The sequence below is a fragment of the Salmo salar genome, unplaced genomic scaffold (genome assembly GCF_905237065.1).
Source record: "Salmo salar unplaced genomic scaffold, Ssal_v3.1, whole genome shotgun sequence".
In the NCBI taxonomy this organism is placed as follows: Eukaryota; Metazoa; Chordata; class Actinopteri; order Salmoniformes; family Salmonidae; genus Salmo; species Salmo salar.
This window is the reverse complement of record NW_025549395.1, coordinates 65,891-91,573: the sequence shown is the minus strand read 5'-3', so window position 1 is coordinate 91,573 and position 25,683 is coordinate 65,891. Positions and strand designations below refer to the sequence as shown.

The following is a 25,683-nucleotide window of genomic DNA, read 5'->3' as shown; positions in this document are numbered from 1 at the left end:
TGAAAAAAAAAAAGAAATAATTTCTCCTCTCTCTCTCTCTCTTCTTCTCTTCTCTCTTTTCATCATCTCTCCTCACTCACTCCTCTCTCATCATTCTCCTCTCACCTTCACCTCCTCCTCATTCCTTCTTCCTTCTGCTTGTCTTCTCCCGCCCGGCTTCTCCTCCTTTCTCTTCTCTGGTTCTTCTCTTACCTCTCCCTTTCACTGCTCTTCTCTGCCTTCTCCCTTCTTCACTCTCCTCTCCTCTTCCTCCTTCTGTCCTCCTGCTCTTTCTCTGCCCTCTTCCTTCCTTTCTCTCATCACTTCTTCCTTCCTCACATCTTTCACTCCCCTCGCTCTTCCTCCTCTCTCTTCCTCTCTCCTCTGCTCTTTCTCTGTTTCCTCCTTCTTCTGCTTCTCCTCTCTCTTCTCTGCTTCTCTCTTCTTCTTACCTTCCTCCTTTTTCTTTTTTTTTTCCCCTCTTTCATTCTCTCCTCTCTTCTCTCTTCTCTTCTCTTACCCTCCTTCTTTCCTCTGTTTCCCCTCCCTTTCCTTCTTCAGCCTTCTTCCTTTCTTCTTCTGTCTTCTCCTCAGCTTGCTCTCCTTTCTTCTTCACTTCATGTAGGTCAAGGGATTTTTCGTACATTACCAGTAATGGTTTTTATGATTTTCTTGCTCAAATGGAAAACGCTTCATAAATAAGCAGTTCATACCAAGATAATATAAGAATATAAGGGAATATTTATCAGACGCTTATCTGAGTTTAATTATCGTCATGAATTACGCGCGCTGCGATCGCTAGGCGAATTTCCAATGATTTACCGCGTTTAGCTACGACCGAGCACATGACCATATTATTATTACATATTATTATTACACATTATTATGTCTTCGAAAGCAAAGCCGAATATATTTCAGCGTGAGCCCACTGGTTGAAGCCGTGTGATCGTAATGTTGTAAGGTCATTGCTGCCCACGCCGCGCTGGCGCTTCATGTTCACCAGAGCCTCGTTTGTCGCTTAGAGATCGCCAGCATGAACATATTACTGGATAAACAGGTGAGGGGCTGACGATTTGATGAAAGGTGGTGATGACAAGATGAGGATGGCTTAGTAATAGGGGTGACAGATGAATAGGGGTGATGAGGATGTTTATAACAGGGCTACAGTTACACAAGCCTATAATATGGGCATGAGGATGATGGAGTTGTAACGGCAGATGGCACGAGTTTGTGCAGATAGTGGAGGATGAGAAAATAGGGTGATGAGAGATGAAAGAGTAATCGGGGTGATGAGGAGATGAGCCTGAGGCCAGGTGATGAGGATGAAATAGGGGTGATGAGGAGGATGAGTTTAGCACAGGGTGATGAGGGAGATGAGCGATAACAGGTTACGACAAAGTCTATAACATGGGTAATGAGGTGATGATGAGTTTGTAACGGGTGAGATGATGAAAACAGTACAGGTGATGATGATAGCCAGCGTGTAAGGCCAGGTGAGACATGAGGCGTTGTTGCTCGCGATATGATGTACAGCCTTCACTCCCGATGCCAGAGTATAACGCGATGGACGCAGCGTTAGCCGCTCGCCACTTCACCGAACGCCAGAGTCAAGCGTTCGTAAGCACTACCGACACTGCCACTTATGCTTCATGCGTGAGACTCTCACGTTACACGCCAGCACAACACACCACGCAGAACAGCAGAGACACAGGCAGCAGCAGGCAGCAAAGCCACCGCCAAACTAGCATTAACGCTAACCAAGAGGTGTTGTGCCAACTCAGCTGCCGACCGCTGTTACGCCCAGGCTCAGCCTCGCAGCTGGCTCAAAGTGCTCAAGAGTTTGCCCGGGAGGTGGAGGGAAGATGGGGCCAGGTTGATGGTGCACATTAGCAGTAGTGAGTTACAAAGCTTCTTCCATCCGATGCTTTCACAGTTATAGTGGTCCTTCCCCAGTTTGCCTGAGATAGAGTTCTTTCTCCGGGATCACGAGATGAGGAAGTGAGTCATTCTCACAAGACGGGGAGGAGCGCATTGACGTATATCACTGCCCAGGGCGTGTCTCAGATGCCAGATGCCCAGCCAATGACATGACGCTGCGAAGGGGAGAGCATGGATGGTGAGTGAGTGCGTGGAAAGGAGTCTCGACGAGGAGTCACTGCATGCATGGGGTGTTATCAATTACGTTACTGTGCCTCATAGTGACCAATGCCACCGTGCCTCACAAGGGACCACGACTGCGCCCTCATAGTGACCACCGTCGACTGCACTCACGCGATCACGTTTATCAGACCAATAGTGACCACCGTTACTCCATAAAGGGATCATCGCCGACCCTTGACCATAGCAACAGCCACTTATCCATGCGGATTACCGTTACGCGGACCACTGCCGACCGTGACCCACAAGGACCACTGCCGACCAGACCCATGACCACTGCCGACCAGACCCATGGTGATCATTGCCGACCAGACTCACAGTGATTATTGTTGACTCTGCACCCACAGTGACCACTGCTGCACCAGCCCACAGTGACCATTGCCGACAGACTCCACAGTGACATTGCCGACCAGACCAGCGACCATTGCCGATCGCCCATAGTGACCACATTGCGACTTGGTGGCAGCGACTGCACCCAGTGAACATACACCAGACTCCACAGCACCACGTGCCGACCAGACCCATAGCGGACTACTGTTGACCAGGACACGCCGACGTGACTCATAGTGACTCACTGTTGACCGGCCCAGTGGACACATTACGATCAGACATGTGACTACGTTACCCATAGTGGACTGCGCGACTTCGAGACTCATAGTGGACCACAGCGACCGTGGCCCATAGTGACTACTGTTGACCAGACTCATTAGTGGATCATTTTTAGCCAGGGCTTCATTGCTCGTGTTATAGGCGTTGATTTGTATCCATTTCCCCATTTGCAGTTATTATGCATGAAACAACGTTCAGCTACACCCGCGCTTTACCCTAAGCAGACGAAGGAGGACAACAGGATATGACCCATTACTTTATCCAAGGTTGGGTTTAAACCCTTTATTTAACCAAGGTAAAGCATGAATTATGGCTAGACCGTTGTTTCATACATAGCTAACTCTTTAAATGGGGGAAGTATTCGTCCCAAATGGCACCCTATAACCTGAGCAATGAGCCCTGGACCTAAAGTAGTCCACTATTGGGTCCTGGTCAACAGTAGTCCACTATGGGCCCTGGTCAACAGTAGTCCACTATGGGTCCTGGTCAACAGTAGTCCACTATGGGCCCTGGTCAACAGTAGTCCACTATGGTCCCTGGTCAACAGTAGTCCACTATGGGCCCTGGTCAACAGTAGTCCACTATGGGTCCTGGTCAACAGTAGTCCACTTGGGCCCTGGTCAACAGTAGTCCACTATGGGTCCTGGTCAACAGTAGTCCACTACGGGTCCTGGTCAACAATAGTCCACTATGGGTCCTGGTCAACAATAGTCCACTATGGGTCCTGGTCAGCAATAGTCCACTATGGGTCCTGGTCAACAATAGTCCACTATGGGTCCTGGTCAACAATAGTCCACTATGGGTCCTGGTCAACAATAGTCCACTATGGGTCCCTGGTCAACAATAGTCCACTATGGGTCCTGGTCAACAATAGTCCACTATGGGTCCTGGTCAACAGTAGTCCACTATGGGTCCTGGTCAACAGTAGTCCACTATGGGTCCTGGTCAACAGTAGTCCACTATGGGTCCTGGTCAACAGTAGTCCACTATGGGTCATGGTCAACAGTAGTCCACTATGGGTCATCGGTCAACAGTAGTCCACTATGGGTCATGGTCAACAGTAGTCCACTATGGGTCATGGTCAACAGTAGTCCACTATTGGGTCCTGGTCAACAGTAGTCCACTATTGGGTCCTGGTCAACAGTAGTCCACTATGGGGCCTGGTCAACAGTAGTCCACTATGGGGCCTGGTCAACAGTAGTCCACTATGGGGCCTGGTCAACAGTAGTCCACTATGGGGCCTGGTCAACAGTAGTCCACTATGGGGCCTGGTCAACAGTAGTCCACTATGGGGCCTGGTCAACAGTAGTCCACTATGGGGCCTGGTCAACAGTAGTCCACTATGGGGCCTGGTCAACAGTAGTCCACTATGGGGCCTGGTCAACAGTAGTCCACTATGGGGCCTGGTCAACAGTAGTCCACTATGGAGGGAATAAGAGGCCATTTGGGATGCAGATGAAGTATTTCCTGGTAAAATGTCATTACCTGTCCCTGTTGCTCCCGTACTTCCTCCTCTTCCTCCGTTATCTTCACCTCCACCCCATCGCCATGGTGACTCCCTCCATCCAGGGACTCCTTCCCCACACCCTCCTCCTCCACCATCCCTTGCTCCTCCCCTTCGCAGCGTCCGCTGTCCGATTGGCTGGGCATCTGGGAGTCATCCTGGGACACGCCCCCTGCTAGGCCGGTGATCGTCGCGTCCAGTCTGGCCTCCTCCCCCGTCTTGTGGGAGTCGGGGGAGAGTAGTCCCACTTCCTCATCCTCGTGGGGTCCGGAGGGGCGGGGCCTCTGCCTGGACCTGTCCTCAGATAGGCTAAAGCTCAGGGAGGGTTTTCTCTTGTGGAAACGTCGGATGGGGAAGGAAGCTTTATGCTCCACTACACCACTAATGCTAACACCATCGCTACCACCCCTAGCCCCATCTTCCTCCACCCCTCCCAGGGCAGAGCTCACCAGGCTTAGACCCAGCTGCTGCAGCAGGAACGAGCGCTGGAGCCTGGACGTAGCAGCGTTAGCCGCTAGGTTAGCGTTAGCCTCTTGGTTAGCGTTAGCCGCTAGTTTAGCGTTAGCGGCTAACTCGGCGGCTGCCTGCTGCTGCCTGTGTCTCTGCTGTTCTGCGTGGGTGTGTTGGTGCTGGCGGTGTTGTGTGGCCCGGTGGTCTGCCGGCGGGGACATGGGCATGGTGCGGTGGTCAGGTAGTGCTTACAGGCCTTGACTACGGCGTTCAGGTGGAGGTGAGAGGCAGCTAGCAGCACGTCCATCACGTTGCTCTCTCCTAGCATCAGGGTGGAGGTGTACATCATGTCCACCAGGGCAGCAAACGCCTCCGCTGTCACCACCTGCAGTAACACACACATCATCATCACCCCTGTTAACCTCATCATCCTCATTACCCCTGTTATAAAGTCATCATCATCACCCCGTTACAAACTCATCATCCTCATTACCCATGTTATAGACTTGTCATAACTATTAACCCTGTTATAAACTCATCCTCCTCATCACCCCTGTTATAAACTCATCCTCCTCATCACCCCTGTTAACTCATCCTCATCACCCCTGTTGTAGACTCATCCTCCTCATCACCCCGTTATAAACTCATCCTCCTCATCACCCCTGTTATAGACTCATCCTCCTCATCACCCCTGTTATAAACTCATTATAATCATCACCCGTTACAAACTCATCATCCTCATTACCCATGTTATAGACTTGTCATAACTATTAACCCTGTTATAAACATCCTCATCACCCCTGTTAACTCATCATCCTCATCACCCCTGTTATAAACTCATCCTCATCTTAATCATCACCACCTTCATCGTCGTCATCCTCACCTCGCTGTCCAGTTGTATCATGTTCATGCTGGCGTCTCCCTGGGCGACCGTAAACAGGGCTCTGAAGTGAGTGCTGCAAGCCGCCAGCACCGAGCGGTGGGCCTTAAAATGGCGGCTGCCCACCACAATGACACAGTCACACAGCTGGCTGTGAACCCGCTGGTAGTTCAGCTGCTGGAAGACCTGTAATAATAATAATAATAATAATAATAATAATAATAATAATAATATGAATCATGTGTGGCTCAGTCGCTAGCTAGAGCACGGGTCGTGGGTTCGATTCCCGCTGCGGTCACGCGCACATGTAAAATGCATGAATTCATGACAGTAATTCGCTTCAGATAAAAGCGTCTGATAAATGGTATATATTCTTATATTATATTGTTATGAACAATACACTTTATTTGTAGAGCGTTTTTTCCCCCCATTTACTGACAGAAATCATAAAGCTGTTTGCATTACCTGGTCGAAGTGGCCCGGGAAGTCCATGACCTGCAGGGAAGGAGGAGAGAGGGGGAGAGAAAGGGAGGGGGGTAGAGAGAGAACGGGAGGGGGTAGAGAGAGAAAGGGAGGGGGTAGAGAGAGAAAGGGAGGGGGTAGAGAGAGAACGGGAGGGGGGTAGAGAGAGAAAGGGAGGGGGTAGAGAGAGAAAGGGAGGGGGTAGAGAGAGAAAGGGAGGGGGTAGAGAGAACGGGAGGGGGGTAGAGAGAGAGGGAGGGGGTAGAGAGAGGGAGGGGGTAGAGAGAGAAAGGGAGGGGGGGTAGAGAGAGAAAGGGAGGGGGTAGAGAGAGAAAGGGAGGGGGTAGAGAGAGAAAGGGAGGGGGTAGAGAGAGAACGGGAGGGGAGAGAGAGAAAGGGGAAGGAGGCGAGAGAAGGGGAAGGGAGGAATGGGGGGAGAGGAGGGGGGTGAAGGTGGGGAGAGGAGGGGGTGAAGGTGGGGAGAGGGGGGGTGAAGGTGGGGAGAGGGGGGGTGAAGGTGGGGAGAGGAGGGGGTAGAGAGAGAACGGGAGGGGATAGAGAGAGAAAGGGAGGGGGTAGAGAGAGAAAGGGAGGGGGGGTAGAGAGAGAAAGGGAGGGGGTAGAGAGAGAAAGGGAGGGGGGTAGAGAGAGAACGGGAGGGGGGTAGAGAGAGAAAGGGAGGGGGTAGAGAGAGAAAGGGAGGGGGGTAGAGAGAGAAAGGGAGGGGGTAGAGAGAGAACGGGAGGGGGGTAGAGCGAGAGAGGGGGAAGGGAGGAATGGGGGAGAGGAGGGGGTGAAGGTGGGGAGAGGAGGGGGGTGAAGGTGGGGAGAGGAGGGGGGTGAAGGTGGGGAGAGGAGGGGGGGTGAAGGTGGGGAGGGAAGGGGGAGGTGAAGGTGGGGAGAGGAGGGGGGTGAAGGTGGGAGAGGAGGGGGTGAAGGTGGGGAGAGGGGGGTGAAGGTGGGGAGAGGGGGGGGTGAAGGTGGGGAGAGGAGGGGAGTGAAGGTGAAGGGGGGAGGGGGTGAAGGTGGGGAGAGGAGGGGGGGTGAAGGTGGGGAGGGAAGGGGGAGGTGAAGGTGGGGAGAGGAGGGGGTGAAGGTAGGAGAGGAGGGGGGTGAAGGTGGGGAGAGGAGGGGGGGTGAAATTGGGAGAGGAGGGGGGTGAAGGTGGGAGAGGAGGGGGTGAAGGTGGGAGAGGAGGGGGTGAAGGTATGGAGGGAACAGGGGGAGAGGGAGGTGGGGGGAGGGAGGGAACAGGGTTGTAAAAAAAAATCTGTTGTGTAATAAATGTGAGGAAAATTAGGTCCTCTTGAGGTAATCTTCCTGACAAAACCTTTGATTAAAAAAGTTAGCTTTAAAATTGACTGTCACTGGAGGGGACATTATAGTAGACTATAGGTTGATGCTTTGAATAATATATTTTGTAGAAGGGCAGTAGCTACACTTGCTATCACAATTAATTAGTTGAATGTATTAACAAATAGATAATAGAAGTCTCGTTGGAAGTTATAGCATAGGCTATTGCACGGTAAGTGAAAGTGAGAACTAGTAACGATATTCAAGAGAATATGTTAAAATGTGTGAAATGAAAGCCAGTATGTGAAGACATTAGTCAAGTACAAGCAAGGAAACTGTTGCCAAGGAAACTGTTAGCAAGGAAACTGTTGGCAAGGAAACTGTTGGCAAGGAAACTGTACAGTTTGTTGAGGTCTAGAAGTCTTGTCTAGACAACTAGCTAACTAAATAACTACTGCCATCTGTTAGCCAAGCCCTCGTCGGGCGAATACTATCGTTGCTAACTAGCTAAGCTAACTAACTAACTAGCAAGTCAGCAACTGGATATTTAGTTAGCTAGCTAGTTAGCTACTTGCTAACTTTTGGGAAAGGCTGTGTAATAAAAAATAAAAACCCAGTAAGACAACAGCGATGGCGGTGAAGTAGCTAGCTAGCATGACCCCGTGTGTGACCGACATTTTGTTTAAAATAACAGCCAAGGCCAACAACAAAACATCACCTCATGAAGTAATTTTTCGTTTGGCTACAATGGCTACTGTTATTAATGCTGACTACCTAGCTAGATTTGCTAACGTTAACAGTTGTCAAGTTCCCCCCTAGAAAGCATGCAACATTGATATAACTTGAGGAAACAATGAAAACGTGATGATACTAAAAGGTAAATAAAGCTAAAATTTAGCTAGCTAGCTTGCTAATGTTAGCTACCGGTACCTTGTTTTTGTCGGTGCTACTCCCGGGTCAAGGGTGGACAAACGGGGTTCATCAAGTCCACTAGACCGGACAGAACGAGGACTACCGACGGCTAGACAGTCTTCATGGACCGCTACGGCTACTCCAAATGCTCACAGTCACATACTCAATATACCAATCCCTTGTCCGACTGGTTGAACCCCCCCAAGGACAGACACAACACCAGCTAAATAGCTAAGACTCCATGTAGCTACTTTAAATGAATCTAAATGTAGTTTTGTTACCAAAGAGGGTCTTCTCCTGGGGGGGCGATGGCTGGAGCTGGATGAGTTTCTCCTCCTCCTACTCCAGACTCTGTAGGTGGCGCTACACTCATATGTCCTCACCGTGTTAACCAGTTGCAGTACCACTCCTCGCCGTAGGACGGCGCTGCAGTTTGCTGGGGGTGAATATCTCTCCGATTGTTTTATATCGGTCCCCGACTGACAACAAACATGGACGTCAACTGCACATTGGTTTGTTGTGAAGAGGAGAGAGAAGACGATAAAGCTGTTATTGGTAAATATACTATTTATGTCACAGGTTAATTATTCATTTTTTTTTTTTTAATTACACGATTGCAGTTTAAACGTCCTCCAAGCATTGACAAGACTGAAGTCCACCCTGTTCCGTAGTACACGTGGGTGCTCTCATGGTAGCGCTGTAACGTTAAACGGATACTTCTGGATTTTGTCATTGAAGTCCTTTATCTACTGTCCACAGAGTCAAATTAACTAATGGATAACAGTTTTATGTCTCTGCATACAGTATGAAGGAAGTTCAGCGGTAGTTTCACGACACAATGCTAACTAGCTTAATGACTGGAAGTCTGTGGAATCTACTACCGTGCTAGCAGTTACCATAGACTTCCAGTCATTGCGCTAACGTTAGTTAGCAACTTCCTTCGAACTGCACACAGAGACGCCATTGGCTAAGTTAGTTAGCAAACATTCAATTAACGTTAGCCGGGTAATATTTAATATTTAGTTAACATTATTTTTTGGTGGGGGGGACTAAACGGTAACAAACTATATTGACTTATATTGCACCATCAACCATAGTTAGCCAGCAGAGCCGACCCATTTGCTAACTGCTACGCTCAGGTCAGACAGCATTCCTGTATAGATTAAGACCCAGCAGAGGCTGTGAGAGATATGGCTCGGTAAACATACCTCTTATCCAAGAATGAGTTGTACTCCAAATGTTCTTATAGAGACCCACAGTGGTGTCATCATACCCATAAAACCTAGCGGTTAAACAAGGAAATGATTCCAATCGTTTTTCCAACATTCCCCCCCCCCCCCCATAGGGAATTTTAGAAACACTTTTAAAATGAAGGATGTTGTGTTTTGTGTAGGTTTACCCTGGCGTGACGTTTTGATAACCTTGTCAGTCTCTCTCGGACAAGGTGACTTTTATCAATATATTCAGCTCTATTTACTCTGATTTCTAAAATGCTAATTAGCACCAAAGTAGACATCATGCAAAACTACAAATCCCAGCATGCTCCTGCGCCTCATCTCAAGCTGACACTTTTGCTAACAGGTATTGTGTCAATGTAAATCTTGCACAAGACGGTTATTAACAGAATTGTAAATTTAGCTAACATTAGATCGTTAATCCAGAGATTCTTAGCTTTGCCTTGATTCGTCAGTCTCGTCCAGATCATCATGGTATTTGAAGTTCTTCATGATAGCCACATGAGCATTTTACATACAGGCAAATATATTGATAAAAGTCACCTTGTCCGAGAGAGATTGACACGGTTATCAAAACGTCACACCAGGGTAAACCTACATGAAACACAGCCCCTTTATTTTAAGTGTTTCTAAAATCCCCAATGGGGGAAAAATGAAAGGTGGAAAAAAAACGATTGGAACCATTTCCCTGTTTTGACCACTAGGTTTTATGGGTATTATGACTCATACTGTGGTACTCTATAACCCCCAACTGTTACAGTAGAGAAGATTGAACGACTGCTAGTTTTTATGGACAACTGCCGCTTCGTCCCCATGCTATAGGTAGCAGAAGCCACTGCAGCCATTTTTTGGAATGGCAGTGTAAGCCAATCAGCTAATTTGTTGTGCAGCTGTAAAAGCAGTCTGGTCGGATCTGCTGGCGACCATACATTATGTTCCATATATAGTATTCTATTGTTTGATCAGGTGGTGGCACCCTATTTCTATACAGCTAGTGTACGACTTTTGACCATGGTATGTTCACTATATCATTCCCTACCTTTGACCAGGGATAGGGGGGGATAGGTAGCTAACTACTGTTGGTTTCAGCATGATGAATGTTCATTGGGGTGTTGGCGGGATAAAATTGATGTTTGGGGGGTTAAATGTCCTTAAGGGGAGCAGCAGGGTGGTAGGAAGTCCGGGATAAGGGGGGGGGCAGTCCTTGCGGTCCACGGCAGTGGAGTTGCCGTACCAGGCTGTGATGCAGCCCGACAGCAGGCTCTCGATGGTGCTACTGTAGAACACTGAGAGGGTCCTCGGAGACAGGTTGAATTTCTTCAGCAATCCTGAGGTTGAAGAGTCCCTGTTGTTACTTCACCACGGTGTCCGTGTGGTTTGACTGTTAAAGCTCTTCTGAGATGTGTATCTCGAGGAACTTGCCGTTTTTTTACAGTCTCCAAGGCAACCCAGTTGATGAGGACTGTTGGGGGGGGCTCAGCCTGGTTCCTTCTGAAGTCCACGTTCAGCTGTTTTTGTTTTGTTTGACGTTGAGGGGAGAGGTTGTTTACCTGGCACCACGCCGTCAGAGTGCCTACCTCTTCCCTGTAGGCCGTCTCGTCGTCGTTGGTGATCCAGGTCTACTACTGTCGTGTCGTCAGCGAACTTGATGGTGGAGTTGGAACAGTTTGAGGCCACGCAGTCGTGGGTGTACAGGGACTTCAAGAGGGGACTGAGGACGCACCCTTGTGGGGCCCCGGTGTTGAGAATCAGTGTAGAGGAGGTAATGTTGCCTACCTTCACCACCTGGAGGGGCGGCCCGTCAGGAAGTCCAGGACCCAGTTGCATAGGGAGGAGTTCAGTTACAGGGCCCTGAGTTTTGTGGTGAGTATAGAGGACACTATGGTATTGAAGGCAGAGCTGTGAGTTTTGTGGTGAGCATAGAGGACACCATGGTATTGAAGGCAGAGCCGTGAGTTTTGTGGTGAGCATAGAGGACACCATGGTATTGAAGGCAGAGCTGTGGTCATTGGAACAGCGTCCTCACATATACGCATTCGTGTCAATCATCAATCCCCTTCTCCTCAACAGTTCAGTTCTCTAACGGCAACCTGAGGAACACAGAGCAGCTGAACTTCAGCTTCTATAAGAACGTGGATGAGACCAACCCTAGGAAGAAGACCAGACGCATGCTGGTGAGACCGTATAGGGTGACGTTGTCCTCCAGAACACTGATCTAGGATCCGTTTTGGATCTATACCCCAAAAAAACACACAGTTGATAAATATTGGACACTTTGGGTAAAACACCATTCCTTCTGTCTGTGTTTTAGGCTACTTCTCTCTAACATGGTCCTTCTGTCTGTGTTTTAGGCTACTTCTCTCTAACATGGTCCTTCTGTCTGTGTTTTAGGCTACTTCTCTCTAACATGGTCCTTCTGTCTGTGTTTTAGGCTACTTCTCTCTAACATGGTCCTTCTGTCTGTGTTTTAGGCTACTTCTCTCTAACATGGTCCTTCTGTCTGTGTTTTAGGCTACTTCTCTCTAACATGGTCCTTCTGTCTGTGTTTTAGGCTACTTCTCTCTAACATGGTCCTTCTGTCTGTGTTTTAGGCTACTTCTCTCTAACATGGTCCTTCTGTCTGTGTTTTAGGCTACTTCTCTCTAACATGGTCCTTCTGTCTGTGTTTTAGGCTACTTCTCTCTAACATGGTCCTTCTGTCTGTGTTTTAGGCTACTTCTCTCTAACATGGTCCTTCTGTCTGTGTTTTAGGCTACTTCTCTCTAACATGGTCCTTCTGTCTGTGTTTTAGGCTACTTCTCTCTAACATGGTCCTTCTGTCTGTGTTTTAGGCTACTTCTCTCTAACATGGTCCTTCTGTCTGTGTTTTAGGCTACTTCTCTCTAACATGGTCCTTCTGTCTGTGTTTTAGGCTACTTCTCTCTAACATGGTCCTTCTGTCTGTGTTTTAGGCTACTTCTCTCTAACATGGTCCTTCTGTCTGTGTTTTAGGCTACTTCTCTCTAACATGGTCCTTCTGTCTGTGTTTTAGGCTACTTCTCTCTAACATGGTCCTTCTGTCTGTGTTTTAGGCTACTTCTCTCTAACATGGTCCTTCTGTCTGTGTTTTAGGCTACTTCTCTCTAACATGGTCCTTCTGTCTGTGTTTTAGGCTACTTCTCTCTAACATGGTCCTTCTGTCTGTGTTTTAGGCTACTTCTCTCTAACATGGTCCTTCTGTCTGTGTTTTAGGCTACTTCTCTCTAACATGGTCCTTCTGTCTGTGTTTTAGGCTACTTCTCTCTAACATGGTCCTTCTGTCTGTGTTTTAGGCTACTTCTCTCTAACATGGTCCTTCTGTCTGTGTTTTAGGCTACTTCTCTCTAACATGGTCCTTCTGTCTGTGTTTTAGGCTACTTCTCTCTAACATGGTCCTTCTGTCTGTGTTTTAGGCTACTTCTCTCTAACATGGTCCTTCTGTCTGTGTTTTAGGCTACTTCTCTCTAACATGGTCCTTCTGTCTGTGTTTTAGGCTACTTCTCTCTAACATGGTCCTTCTGTCTGTGTTTTAGGCTACTTCTCTCTAACATGGTCCTTCTGTCTGTGTTTTAGGCTACTTCTCTCTAACATGGTCCTTCTGTCTGTGTTTTAGGCTACTTCTCTCTAACATGGTCCTTCTGTCTGTGTTTTAGGCTACTTCTCTCTAACATGGTCCTTCTGTCTGTGTTTTAGGCTACTTCTCTCTAACATGGTCCTTCTGTCTGTGTTTTAGGCTACTTCTCTCTAACATGGTCCTTCTGTCTGTGTTTTAGGCTACTTCTCTCTAACATGGTCCTTCTGTCTGTGTTTTAGGCTACTTCTCTCTAACATGGTCCTTCTGTCTGTGTTTTAGGCTACTTCTCTCTAACATGGTCCTTCTGTCTGTGTTTTAGGCTACTTCTCTCTAACATGGTCCTTCTGTCTGTGTTTTAGGCTACTTCTCTCTAACATGGTCCTTCTGTCTGTGTTTTAGGCTACTTCTCTCTAACATGGTCCTTCTGTCTGTGTTTTAGGCTACTTCTCTCTAACATGGTCCTTCTGTCTGTGTTTTAGGCTACTTCTCTCTAACATGGTCCTTCTGTCTGTGTTTTAGGCTACTTCTCTCTAACATGGTCCTTCTTTCTGTGTTTTAGGCTACTTCTCTCTAACATGGTCCTTCTGTCTGTGTTTTAGGCTACTTCTCTCTAACATGGTCCTTCTGTCTGTGTTTTAGGCTACTTCTCTCTAACATGGTCCTTCTTTCTGTGTTTTAGGCTACTTCTCTCTAACATGGTCCTTCTGTCTGTGTTTTTAGGCTACTTCTCTCTAACATGGTCCTTCTGTCTGTGTTTTAGGCTACTTCTCTCTAACATGGTCCTTCTGTCTGTGTTTTAGGCTACTTCTCTCTAACATGGTCCTTCTGTCTGTGTTTTAGGCTACTTCTCTCTAACATGGTCCTTCTGTCTGTGTTTTAGGCTACTTCTCTCTAACATGGTCCTTCTGTCTGTGTTTTAGGCTACTTCTCTCTAACATGGTCCTTCTGTCTGTGTTTTAGGCTACTTCTCTCTAACATGGTCCTTCTGTCTGTGTTTTAGGCTACTTCTCTCTAACATGGTCCTTCTGTCTGTGTTTTAGGCTACTTCTCTCTAACATGGTCCTTCTGTCTGTGTTTTAGGCTACTTCTCTCTAACATGGTCTTCTTTCTGTGTTTTAGGCTACTTCTCTCTAACATGGTCCTTCTGTCTGTGTTTTAGGCTACTTCTCTCTAACATGGTCCTTCTGTCTGTGTTTTAGGCTACTTCTCTCTAACATGGTCCTTCTTTCTGTGTTTTAGGCTACTTCTCTCTAACATGGTCCTTCTGTCTGTGTTTTAGGCTACTTCTCTCTAACATGGTCCTTCTGTCTGTGTTTTAGGCTACTTCTCTCTAACATGGTCCTTCTGTCTGTGTTTTAGGCTACTTCTCTCTAACATGGTCCTTCTGTCTGTGTTTTAGGCTACTTCTCTCTAACATGGTCCTTCTGTCTGTGTTTTAGGCTACTTCTCTCTAACATGGTCCTTCTGTCTGTGTTTTAGGCTACTTCTCTCTAACATGGTCCTTCTGTCTGTGTTTTAGGCTACTTCTCTCTAACATGGTCCTTCTGTCTGTGTTTTAGGCTACTTCTCTCTAACATGGTCTTCTGTCTGTGTTTTAGGCTACTTCTCTCTAACATGGTCCTTCTGTCTGTGTTTTAGGCTACTTCTCTCTAACATGGTCCTTCTGTCTGTGTTTTAGGCTACTTCTCTCTAACATGGTCCTTCTGTCTGTGTTTTAGGCTACTTCTCTCTAACATGGTCCTTCTGTCTGTGTTTTAGGCTACTTCTCTCTAACATGGTCCTTCTGTCTGTGTTTTAGGCTACTTCTCTCTAACATGGTCCTTCTGTCTGTGTTTTAGGCTACTTCTCTCTAACATGGTCCTTCTGTCTGTGTTTTAGGCTACTTCTCTCTAACATGGTCCTTCTGTCTGTGTTTTAGGCTACTTCTCTCTAACATGGTCCTTCTGTCTGTGTTTTAGGCTACTTCTCTCTAACATGGTCCTTCTGTCTGTGTTTTAGGCTACTTCTCTCTAACATGGTCCTTCTGTCTGTGTTTTAGGCTACTTCTCTCTAACATGGTCCTTCTGTCTGTGTTTTAGGCTACTTCTCTCTAACATGGTCCTTCTGTCTGTGTTTTAGGCTACTTCTCTCTAACATGGTCCTTCTGTCTGTGTTTTAGGCTACTTCTCTCTAACATGGTCCTTCTGTCTGTGTTTTAGGCTACTTCTCTCTAACATGGTCCTTCTGTCTGTGTTTTAGGCTACTTCTCTCTAACATGGTCTTCTTTCTGTGTTTTAGGCTACTTCTCTCTAACATGGTCCTTCTGTCTGTGTTTTAGGCTACTTCTCTCTAACATGGTCCTTCTGTCTGTGTTTTAGGCTACTTCTCTCTAACATGGTCTTCTTTCTGTGTTTTAGGCTACTTCTCTCTAACATGGTCTTCTTTCTGTGTTTTAGGCTACTTCTCTCTAACATGGTCCTTCTGTCTGTGTTTTAGGCTACTTCTCTCTAACATGGTCTTCTGTCTGTGTTTTAGGCTACTTCTCTCTAACATGGTCTTCTGTCTGTGTTTTAGGCTACTTCTCTCTAACATGGTCCTTCTGTCTGTGTTTTAGGCTACTTCTCTCTAACATGGTCCTTCTGTCTGTGTTTTAGGCTACTTCTCTCTAACATGGTCCTTCTGTCTGTGTTTTAGGCTACTTCTCTCTAACATGGTCTTCTTTCTGTGTTTTAGGCTACTTCTCTCTAACATGGTTCTTCTGTCTGTGTTTTAGGCTACTTCTCTCTAACATGGTCCTTCTGTCTGTGTTTTAGGCTACTTCTCTCTAACATGGTCCTTCTGTCTGTGTTTTAGGCTACTTCTCTCTAACATGGTCCTTCTGTCTGTGTTTTAGGCTACTTCTCTCTAACATGGTCTTTCTGTCTGTGTTTTAGGCTACTTCTCTCTAACATGGTCCTTCTGTCTGTGTTTTAGGCTACTTCTCTCTAACATGGTCTTCTTTCTGTGTTTTAGGCTACTTCTCTCTAACATGGTCCTTCTGTCTGTGTTTTAGGCTACTTCTCTCTAACATGGTCCTTCTGTCTGTGTTTTAGGCTACTTCTCTCTAACATGGTCTTCTTTCTGTGTTTTAGGCTACTTCTCTCTAACATGGTCCTTCTGTCTGTGTTTTAGGCTACTTCTCTCTAACATGGTCCTTCTGTCTGTGTTTTAGGCTACTTCTCTCTAACATGGTCCTTCTGTCTGTGTTTTAGGCTACTTCTCTCTAACATGGTCCTTCTGTCTGTGTTTTAGGCTACTTCTCTCTAACATGGTCCTTCTGTCTGTGTTTTAGGCTACTTCTCTCTAACATGGTCCTTCTGTCTGTGTTTTAGGCTACTTCTCTCTAACATGGTCCTTCTGTCTGTGTTTTAGGCTACTTCTCTCTAACATGGTCCTTCTGTCTGTGTTTTAGGCTACTTCTCTCTAACATGGTCCTTCTGTCTGTGTTTTAGGCTACTTCTCTCTAACATGGTCCTTCTGTCTGTGTTTTAGGCTACTTCTCTCTAACATGGTCTTCTTTCTGTGTTTTAGGCTACTTCTCTCTAACATGGTCCTTCTGTCTGTGTTTTAGGCTACTTCTCTCTAACATGGTCCTTCTGTCTGTGTTTTAGGCTACTTCTCTCTAACATGGTCCTTCTGTCTGTGTTTTAGGCTACTTCTCTCTAACATGGTCCTTCTGTCTGTGTTTTAGGCTACTTCTCTCTAACATGGTCCTTCTGTCTGTGTTTTAGGCTACTTCTCTCTAACATGGTCCTTCTGTCTGTGTTTTAGGCTACTTCTCTCTAACATGGTCCTTCTGTCTGTGTTTTAGGCTACTTCTCTCTAACATGGTCTTCTGTCTGTGTTTTAGGCTACTTCTCTCTAACATGGTCCTTCTGTCTGTGTTTTAGGCTACTTCTCTCTAACATGGTCCTTCTGTCTGTGTTTTAGGCTACTTCTCTCTAACATGGTCCTTCTGTCTGTGTTTTAGGCTACTTCTCTCTAACATGGTCCTTCTGTCTGTGTTTTAGGCTACTTCTCTCTAACATGGTCCTTCTGTCTGTGTTTTAGGCTACTTCTCTCTAACATGGTCCTTCTGTCTGTGTTTTAGGCTACTTCTCTCTAACATGGTCCTTCTGTCTGTGTTTTAGGCTACTTCTCTCTAACATGGTCCTTCTGTCTGTGTTTTAGGCTACTTCTCTCTAACATGGTCCTTCTGTCTGTGTTTTAGGCTACTTCTCTCTAACATGGTCCTTCTGTCTGTGTTTTAGGCTACTTCTCTCTAACATGGTCCTTCTGTCTGTGTTTTAGGCTACTTCTCTCTAACATGGTCCTTCTGTCTGTGTTTTAGGCTACTTCTCTCTAACATGGTCCTTCTGTCTGTGTTTTAGGCTACTTCTCTCTAACATGGTCCTTCTGTCTGTGTTTTAGGCTACTTCTCTCTAACATGGTCCTTCTGTCTGTGTTTTAGGCTACTTCTCTCTAACATGGTCTTCTTTCTGTGTTTTAGGCTACTTCTCTCTAACATGGTCCTTCTGTCTGTGTTTTAGGCTACTTCTCTCTAACATGGTCCTTCTGTCTGTGTTTTAGGCTACTTCTCTCTAACATGGTCTTCTTTCTGTGTTTTAGGCTACTTCTCTCTAACATGGTCTTCTTTCTGTGTTTTAGGCTACTTCTCTCTAACATGGTCCTTCTGTCTGTGTTTTAGGCTACTTCTCTCTAACATGGTCTTCTGTCTGTGTTTTAGGCTACTTCTCTCTAACATGGTCTTCTTTCTGTGTTTTAGGCTACTTCTCTCTAACATGGTCCTTCTGTCTGTGTTTTAGGCTACTTCTCTCTAACATGGTCCTTCTGTCTGTGTTTTAGGCTACTTCTCTCTAACATGGTCCTTCTGTCTGTGTTTTAGGCTACTTCTCTCTAACATGGTCCTTCTGTCTGTGTTTTAGGCTACTTCTCTCTAACATGGTCTTCTTTCTGTGTTTTAGGCTACTTCTCTCTAACATGGTCTTCTTTCTGTGTTTTAGGCTACTTCTCTCTAACATGGTCCTTCTGTCTGTGTTTTAGGCTACTTCTCTCTAACATGGTCTTCTGTCTGTGTTTTAGGCTACTTCTCTCTAACATGGTCTTCTGTCTGTGTTTTAGGCTACTTCTCTCTAACATGGTCCTTCTGTCTGTGTTTTAGGCTACTTCTCTCTAACATGGTCTTCTTTCTGTGTTTTAGGCTACTTCTCTCTAACATGGTCTTCTTTCTGTGTTTTAGGCTACTTCTCTCTAACATGGTCTTCTTTCTGTGTTTTAGGCTACTTCTCTCTAACATGGTCTTCTTTCTGTGTTTTAGGCTACTTCTCTCTAACATGGTCCTTCTGTCTGTGTTTTAGGCTACTTCTCTCTAACATGGTCCTTCTGTCTGTGTTTTAGGCTACTTCTCTCTAACATGGTCTTCTTTCTGTGTTTTAGGCTACTTCTCTCTAACATGGTCTTCTTTCTGTGTTTTAGGCTACTTCTCTCTAACATGGTCCTTCTGTCTGTGTTTTAGGCTACTTCTCTCTAACATGGTCCTTCTGTCTGTGTTTTAGGCTACTTCTCTCTAACATGGTCTTCTTTCTGTGTCAGGTTGCAGAATCACAAAGACTCTCCTATGTTGGGAATAACTTTGGAACAGAATCCCTAAAATGCAACAACCTTTGCAAGTAAGTTTTTGTTTACAAAGTATTATGTCCTCAGCTGTTTACCAAAACAGTGGCAGGGTGGCCATGTGTTATTATGTCCTCAGCTGTTTACCAAAACAGTGGCAGGGTGGCCATGTGTTATTATGTCCTCAGCTGTTTACCAAAACAGTGGCAGGGGTGGCAATGTGTTATTATGTCCTCAGCTGTTTACCAAAACAGTGGCAGGGTGGCCATGTGTTATTATGTCCTCAGCTGTTTACCAAAACAGTGGCAGGGTGGCCATGTGTTATTATGTCCTCAGCTGTTTACCAAAACAGTGGCAGGGTGGCCATGTGTTATTATGTCCTCAGCTGTTTACCAAAACAGTGGCAGGGTGGCCATGTGTTATTATGTCCTCAGCTGTTTACCAAAACAGTGGCAGGGTGACCATGTGTTATTATGTCCTCAGCTGTTTACCAAAACAGCGGCAGGGTGGCAATGTGTTATTATGTTCCAGGTATTATATCCTCAGCTGTGTTATTATATTCCAGGTATTATATCCTCAGCTGTGTTATTATATTCCAGGTATTATATCCTCAGCTGTGTTATTATATTCCAGGTATTATATCCTCAGCTGTGTTATTATATTCCAGGTATTATATCCTCAGCTGTGTTATTATATTCCAGGTATTATATCCTCAGCTGTGTTATTATATTCCAGGTATTATATCCTCAGTTGTGTTATTATACCCTCAGCTGTGTGATTATATTCCAGGTATTATACCCTCAGCTGTGTTATTATATTCCAGGTATTATATCCTCAGCTGTGTTATTATATTCCAGGTATTATACCCTCAGCTGTGTGATTATATTCCAGGTATTATATCCTCAGTTGTGTTATTATATCCTCAGCTGTGTTATTATATCCTCAGCTGTGTGATTATATTCCAGCTGTGTTATTATATTCCAGGTATTATAACCTCAGCTGTGTGATTATATTCCAGGTATTATAACCTCAGCTGTGTTATTATATTCCAGGTATTATATCCTCAGCTGTGTTATTATATTCCAGGTATTATATCCTCAGCTGTGTTATTATATTCCAGGTATTATATCCTCAGCTGTGTTGTTATATTCCAGCTGTGTTATTATATTCCAGGTATTATATCCTCAGCTGTGTTATTATATTCCAGGTATTATATCCTCAGCTGTGTTATTATATTCCAGGTATTATATCCTCAGCTGTGTTGTTATATTCCAGCTGTGTTATTATATTCCAGGTATTATATCCTCAGCTGTGTTATTATATTCCAGGTATTATATCCTCAGCTGTGTTATTATATTCCAGGTATTATATCCTCAGCTGTGTTATTATATTCCAGGTATTATATCCTCAGCTGTCTTATTATATTCCAGGTATTATACCCTCAGCTGTGTTATTATATTCCAGGTATTATATTCCAGCTGTGTTATTATATTCCAGCTGTGTTATTATATTCCAGCTGTGTTATTATATTCCAGCTGTGTTATTATATTCCAGGTATTATACCCTCAGCTGTGTTATTATATTCCAGGTGTGTTATTATATTCCAGGTGTGTTATTATATCCTCAGCTGTGTTATTATATTCCAGGTATTATACCCTCAGCTGTGTTATTATATTCCAGCTGTGTTATTATATTCCAGGTATTATGTGGGTGTGCTGAACAAGGAGACCATGAAGATGGAGGTGCACAGAGCTCAACTCTTCAACATGCAGCCGGTCATCCCAGGTACAGATAAACCCTTCAGCATGGGGTCAATGTAAACCTTCTACCTACAGTCCATCATCCCAGGTACAGATAAACCCTTCAGCATGGGGTCAATGTAAACCTTCTACCTGCAGTCCATCATCCCAGGTACAGATAAACCCTTCAGCATGGGGTCAATGTAAACCTTCTACCTACAGTCCATCATCCCAGGTACAGATAAACCCTTCAGCATGGGGTCAATGTAAACCTTCTACCTACAGTCCATCATCCCAGGTACAGATAAACCCTTCAGCATGGGGTCAATGTAAACCTTCTACCTACAGTCCATCATCCCAGGTACAGATAAACCCTTCAGCATGGGGTCAATGTAAACGGTCTACCTGCAGTCCATCATCCCAGGTACAGATAAACCCTTCAGCATGGGGTCAATGTAAACCTTCTACCTACAGTCCATCATCCCAGGTACAGATAAACCCTTCAGCATGGGGTCAATGTAAACCTTCTACCTGCAGTCCATCATCCCAGGTACAGATAAACCCTTCAGCATGGGGTCAATGTAAACCTTCTACCTACAGTCCATCATCCCAGGTACAGATAAACCCTTCAGCATGGGGTCAATGTAAACCTTCTACCTGCAGTCCATCATCCCAGGTACAGATAAACCCTTCAGCATGGGGTCAATGTAAACCTTCTACCTGCAGTCCATCATCCCAGGTACAGATAAACCCTTCAGCATGGGGTCAATGTAAACCTTCTACCTGCAGTCCATCATCCCAGGTACAGATAACCCCTTCAGCATGGGGTCAATGTAAACGGTCTACCTGCAGTCCATCATCCCAGGTACAGATAAACCCTTCAGCATGGGGTCAATGTAAACCTTCTACCTACAGTCCATCATCCCAGGTACAGATAAACCCTTCAGCATGGGGTCAATGTAAACCTTCTACCTACAGTCCATCATCCCAGGTACAGATAAACCCTTCAGCATGGGGTCAATGTAAACCTTCTACCTACAGTCCATCATCCCAGGTACAGATAAACCCTTCAGCATGGGGTCAATGTAAACCTTCTACCTGCAGTCCATCATCCCAGGTACAGATAAACCCTTCAGCATGGGGTCAATGTAAACCTTCTACCTACAGTCCATCATCCCAGGTACAGATAAACCCTTCAGCATGGGGTCAATGTAAACCTTCTACCTGCAGTCCATCATCCCAGGTACAGATAAACCCTTCAGCATGGGGTCAATGTAAACCTTCTACCTACAGTCCATCATCCCAGGTACAGATAAACCCTTCAGCATGGGGTCAATGTAAACCTTCTACCTACAGTCCATCATCCCAGGTACAGATAAACCCTTCAGCATGGGGTCAATGTAAACCTTCTACCTACAGTCCATCATCCCAGGTACAGATAAACCCTTCAGCATGGGGTCAATGTAAACCTTCTACCTACAGTCCATCATCCCAGGTACAGATAAACCCTTCAGCATGGGGTCAATGTAAACCTTCTACCTACAGTCCATCATCCCAGGTACAGATAAACCCTTCAGCATGGGGTCAATGTAAACCTTCTACCTGCAGTCCATCATCCCAGGTACAGATAAACCCTTCAGCATGGGGTCAATGTAAACCTTCTACCTACAGTCCATCATCCCAGGTACAGATAAACCCTTCAGCATGGGGTCAATGTAAACCTTCTACCTGCAGTCCATCATCCCAGGTACAGATAAACCCTTCAGCATGGGGTCAATGTAAACCTTCTACCTACAGTCCATCATCCCAGGTACAGATAAACCCTTCAGCATGGGGTCAATGTAAACCTTCTACCTGCTACACCAGAAACCAAATTTGATTTGTTATAATTTAAATTCAGAAGATAGAATGGGTCAGCCGTCGAGAATTGAACCTCTGCGACTCTTGACCTTTGGACGCTGCCATTGGACGCTGCCATTGGACGTGACGCGGGAGAGTAGAGCAGCTCTCGTTGATAATCAAAGGAAACGTTCCCTCGATGGCCGACGGCTGTAGTGTAGCAGGGTGGTAAGGATACGGGAGGACTACTCTCCACAAGGCATCAGCCCAGTCCCAAATCAACCACTAAGCCATACACACTGGTAGAGATCTGAGAGGATTTACCAGCCCTCTGATTGGCTAGGTGGAGCTTTCACCATATTACCTATAACTGGCCTTTCGATGGGGTCAATCAGGTGAGTTTTCCCCGGGACGACAACAGTGTGTACTGAGGGACTGGAGTTGGGCTGTTGGGGGGGACTGGAGTTGGGCTGTTGGGGGGGACTGGAGTTGGGCTGTTGGGGGGGACTGGAGTTGGGCTGTTGGGGGGACTGGAGTTGGGCGTGCTGGAGGACTGGAGTTGGGCTGTTGGAGGTACTGGAGGACTGGAGTTGAGCAACACTGACCTATACCAATCAAATCTCAGATCTCCACAAGGACCTAGAGGTTGATTGGGTCATCAACTTCTTGTTTTTTAAAACAGGCTGGATGAATGTCTGTACAAAATCAAATCAAATGTGTATTTTTGTCACATGCGCCCAATACGACCGGTGTAGCGAGACCTTAACGTCAAATGCTGACTGACGAGCCCCTAACCAACCAGGGGAGTCGTCTACAGAGATAATAACATGTCTGTTTCCCAGGGGAGACGTCTACAGAGATAATAACATGTCTGTTTCCCAGGGGAGTCGTCTACAGAGATAATAACATGTCTGTTTCCCAGGGGAGACGTCTACAGAGATAATAACATGTCTGTTTCCCAGGGGAGTCGTCTACAGAGATAATAACATGTCTGTTTCCCAGGGGAGTCGTCTACAGAGATAATAACATGTTGTCTGTTTCCCAGGGGAGTCGTCTACAGAGATAATAACATGTTGTCTGTTTCCCAGGGGAGTCGTCTACAGAGATAATAACATGTCTGTTTCCCAGGGGAGTCGTCTACAGAGATAATAACATGTCTGTTTCCCAGGGGAGTCGTCTACAGAGATAATAACATGTCTGTTTCCCAGGGGAGTCGTCTACAGAGATAATAACATGTCTGTTTCCCAGGGGAGTCGTCTACAGAGATGATAACATGTCTGTTTCCCAGGGGAGTCGTCTACAGAGATAATAACATGTCTGTTTCCCAGGGGAGTCGTCTACAGAGATTATAACATGTTGTCTGTTTCCCAGGGGAGACGTCTACAGAGATAATAACATGTTGTCTGTTTCCCAGGGGAGACGTCTACAGAGATAATAACATGTTGTCTGTTTCCCAGGGGAGTCGTCTACAGAGATAATAACATGTTGTCTGTTTCCCAGGGGAGACGTCTACAGAGATAATAACATGTCTGTTTCCCAGGGGAGTCGTCTACAGAGATAATAACATGTTGTCTGTTTCCCAGGGGAGACGTCTACAGAGATAATAACATGTCTGTTTCCCAGGGGAGACGTCTACAGAGATAATAACATGTTGTCTGTTTCCCAGGGGAGACGTCTACAGAGATAATAACATGTCTGTTTCCCAGGGGAGTCGTCTACAGAGATAATAACATGTTGTCTGTTTCCCAGGGGAGACGTCTACAGAGATAATAACATGTTGTCTGTTTCCCAGGGGAGTCGTCGACAGAGATAATAACATGTCTGTTTCCCAGGGGAGTCGTCGACAGAGATAATAACATGTCTGTTTCCCAGGGGAGTCGTCTACAGAGATAATAACATGTCTGTTTCCCCAGGGGAGTCGTCTACAGAGATAATAACATGTCTGTTTCCCAGGGGAGTCTTCGACAGAGATAATAACATGTCTGTTTCCCAGGGGAGTCTTCGACAGAGATAATAACATGTCTGTTTCCCAGGGGAGACGTCGACAGAGATAATAACATGTCTGTTTCCCAGGGGAGTCGTCTACAGAGATAATAACATGTTGTCTGTTTCCCAGGGGAGTCGTCTACAGAGATAATAACATGTTGTCTGTTTCCCAGGGGAGTCGTCTACAGAGATAATAACATGTTGTCTGTTTCCCAGGGGAGTCGTCTACAGAGATAATAACATGTTGTCTGTTTCCCAGGGGAGTCGTCGACAGAGATAATAACATGTCTGTTTCCCAGGGGAGTCGTCTACAGAGATAATAACATGTCTGTTTCCCAGGGGAGACGTCTACAGAGATAATAACATGTCTGTTTCCCCAGGGGAGACGTCTACAGAGATAATAACATGTCTGTTTCCCAGGGGAGTCGTCTACAGAGATAATAACATGTCTGTTTCCCAGGGGAGTCGTCTACAGAGATAATAACATGTCTGTTTCCCAGGGGAGACGTCTACAGAGATAATAACATGTCTGTTTCCCAGGGGAGTCGTCTACAGAGATAATAACATGTCTGTTTCCCAGGGGAGTCGTCGACAGAGATAATAACATGTCTGTTTCCCAGGGAGACGTCTACAGAGATAATAACATGTCTGTTTCCCAGGGGAGTCGTCTACAGAGATAATAACATGTCTGTTTCCCCAGGGGAGTCGTCGACAGAGAATGACGCGTCCCAGAACACAGATCTAACATACAGGGAAAAGGTACCTTCATTAATTTCTGTTAAAAATAGAACCTGGAGCGTTCTAGAGTTGTATCAGCCTTGAACATCTCCCCTCCTCTTTAGTCTCTAGTCCAGGGATTAGAGTTTCCCCCCAATACTTCCTGTCAGGTTTAACACGTTTTTAGTGTCGTTGTTTTACTAAATCCACTGCTGGGCTACATTTATAATCTGCATTTGATCACATCATCAGAATGAATAAGTAATCCCTCCCCCAGGTGGACTCTCTGATCGAGGCGTTTGGGACCAACAAGCAGAAGAGAGCTCTGACTTCCAGGAGGCTGAACCAGGTGGGCAGTGAGACCCTGCAGAGCGCTGTAGCAAAGGCTGCCCACTCCGTCATAGACCAGAAGGGTCTGGAAGGTAACACACACCTGTATACCTACCCCCACACACACATGTATACCTACCCACACACACACACTCCTACAGTACATTTGGGAAGTATTCAGACCCCTTCCCTTTTTACACATTTTTTAAATCCTCAAATCGACACACAATACCCCATAATGACATCACAATACCCCATAATGACATCACAATACCCCATAATGACCTCACAATACCCCATAATGACATCACAATACCCCATAATGACATCACAATACCCCATAATGACCTCATAATACCCCATAATGA

General features: G+C 45.9%; 2 protein-coding genes across 4 annotated transcripts in view; one reads left to right on the top strand and one right to left on the bottom strand.

The window, feature by feature from the left end:
• Positions 1-4,809: 4,809 nt before the first annotated feature.
• Positions 4,810-8,795, bottom strand: LOC123738261 (zinc finger and BTB domain-containing protein 5-like). The gene is made up of 4 exons (XM_045713304.1): positions 8,528-8,795; positions 6,045-6,074; positions 5,583-5,765; positions 4,810-5,084 (listed from the first exon to the last, which is right to left on the bottom strand). Exons 2-4 carry the CDS (start codon positions 6,069-6,071, stop codon positions 4,818-4,820), a joined length of 477 nt encoding a protein of 158 aa, XP_045569260.1. The 5' UTR covers positions 6,072-6,074; positions 8,528-8,795; the 3' UTR covers positions 4,810-4,817.
• Positions 8,524-25,683, top strand: part of LOC106595359 (DNA-directed RNA polymerase I subunit RPA49) — a 33,128-nt gene continuing 15,968 nt past the window's right edge. For all 3 annotated transcript variants that reach the window (XM_045713301.1, XM_045713302.1, XM_045713303.1), the window contains exons 1-6: positions 8,524-8,801; positions 11,552-11,655; positions 18,684-18,760; positions 20,404-20,489; positions 24,969-25,027; positions 25,263-25,407. In XM_045713301.1, coding sequence (XP_045569257.1) covers positions 8,738-8,801; positions 11,552-11,655; positions 18,684-18,760; positions 20,404-20,489; positions 24,969-25,027; positions 25,263-25,407 — 535 coding nt within the window. In that variant the 5' untranslated portion in view covers positions 8,524-8,737. The remainder of the gene's footprint in view (positions 8,802-11,551; positions 11,656-18,683; positions 18,761-20,403; positions 20,490-24,968; positions 25,028-25,262; positions 25,408-25,683) is intronic.

What these genes read in the sequence shown, in the direction of transcription:
- LOC123738261 (XM_045713304.1), bottom strand. Translation starts at nt 6,071, where the DNA reads ATGGACTTCCCGGGCCACTTCGACCAG. An exon ending in TCCCGGGCCACTTCGACCAG is followed by an intron (nt 5,766 to 6,044) that starts GTAATGCAAACA and finishes TTATTATTACAG; the next exon opens with GTCTTCCAGCAGCTGAACTA. An exon ending in TGATACAACTGGACAGCGAG is followed by an intron (nt 5,085 to 5,582) that starts GTGAGGATGACG and finishes GTGTTACTGCAG; the next exon opens with GTGGTGACAGCGGAGGCGTT.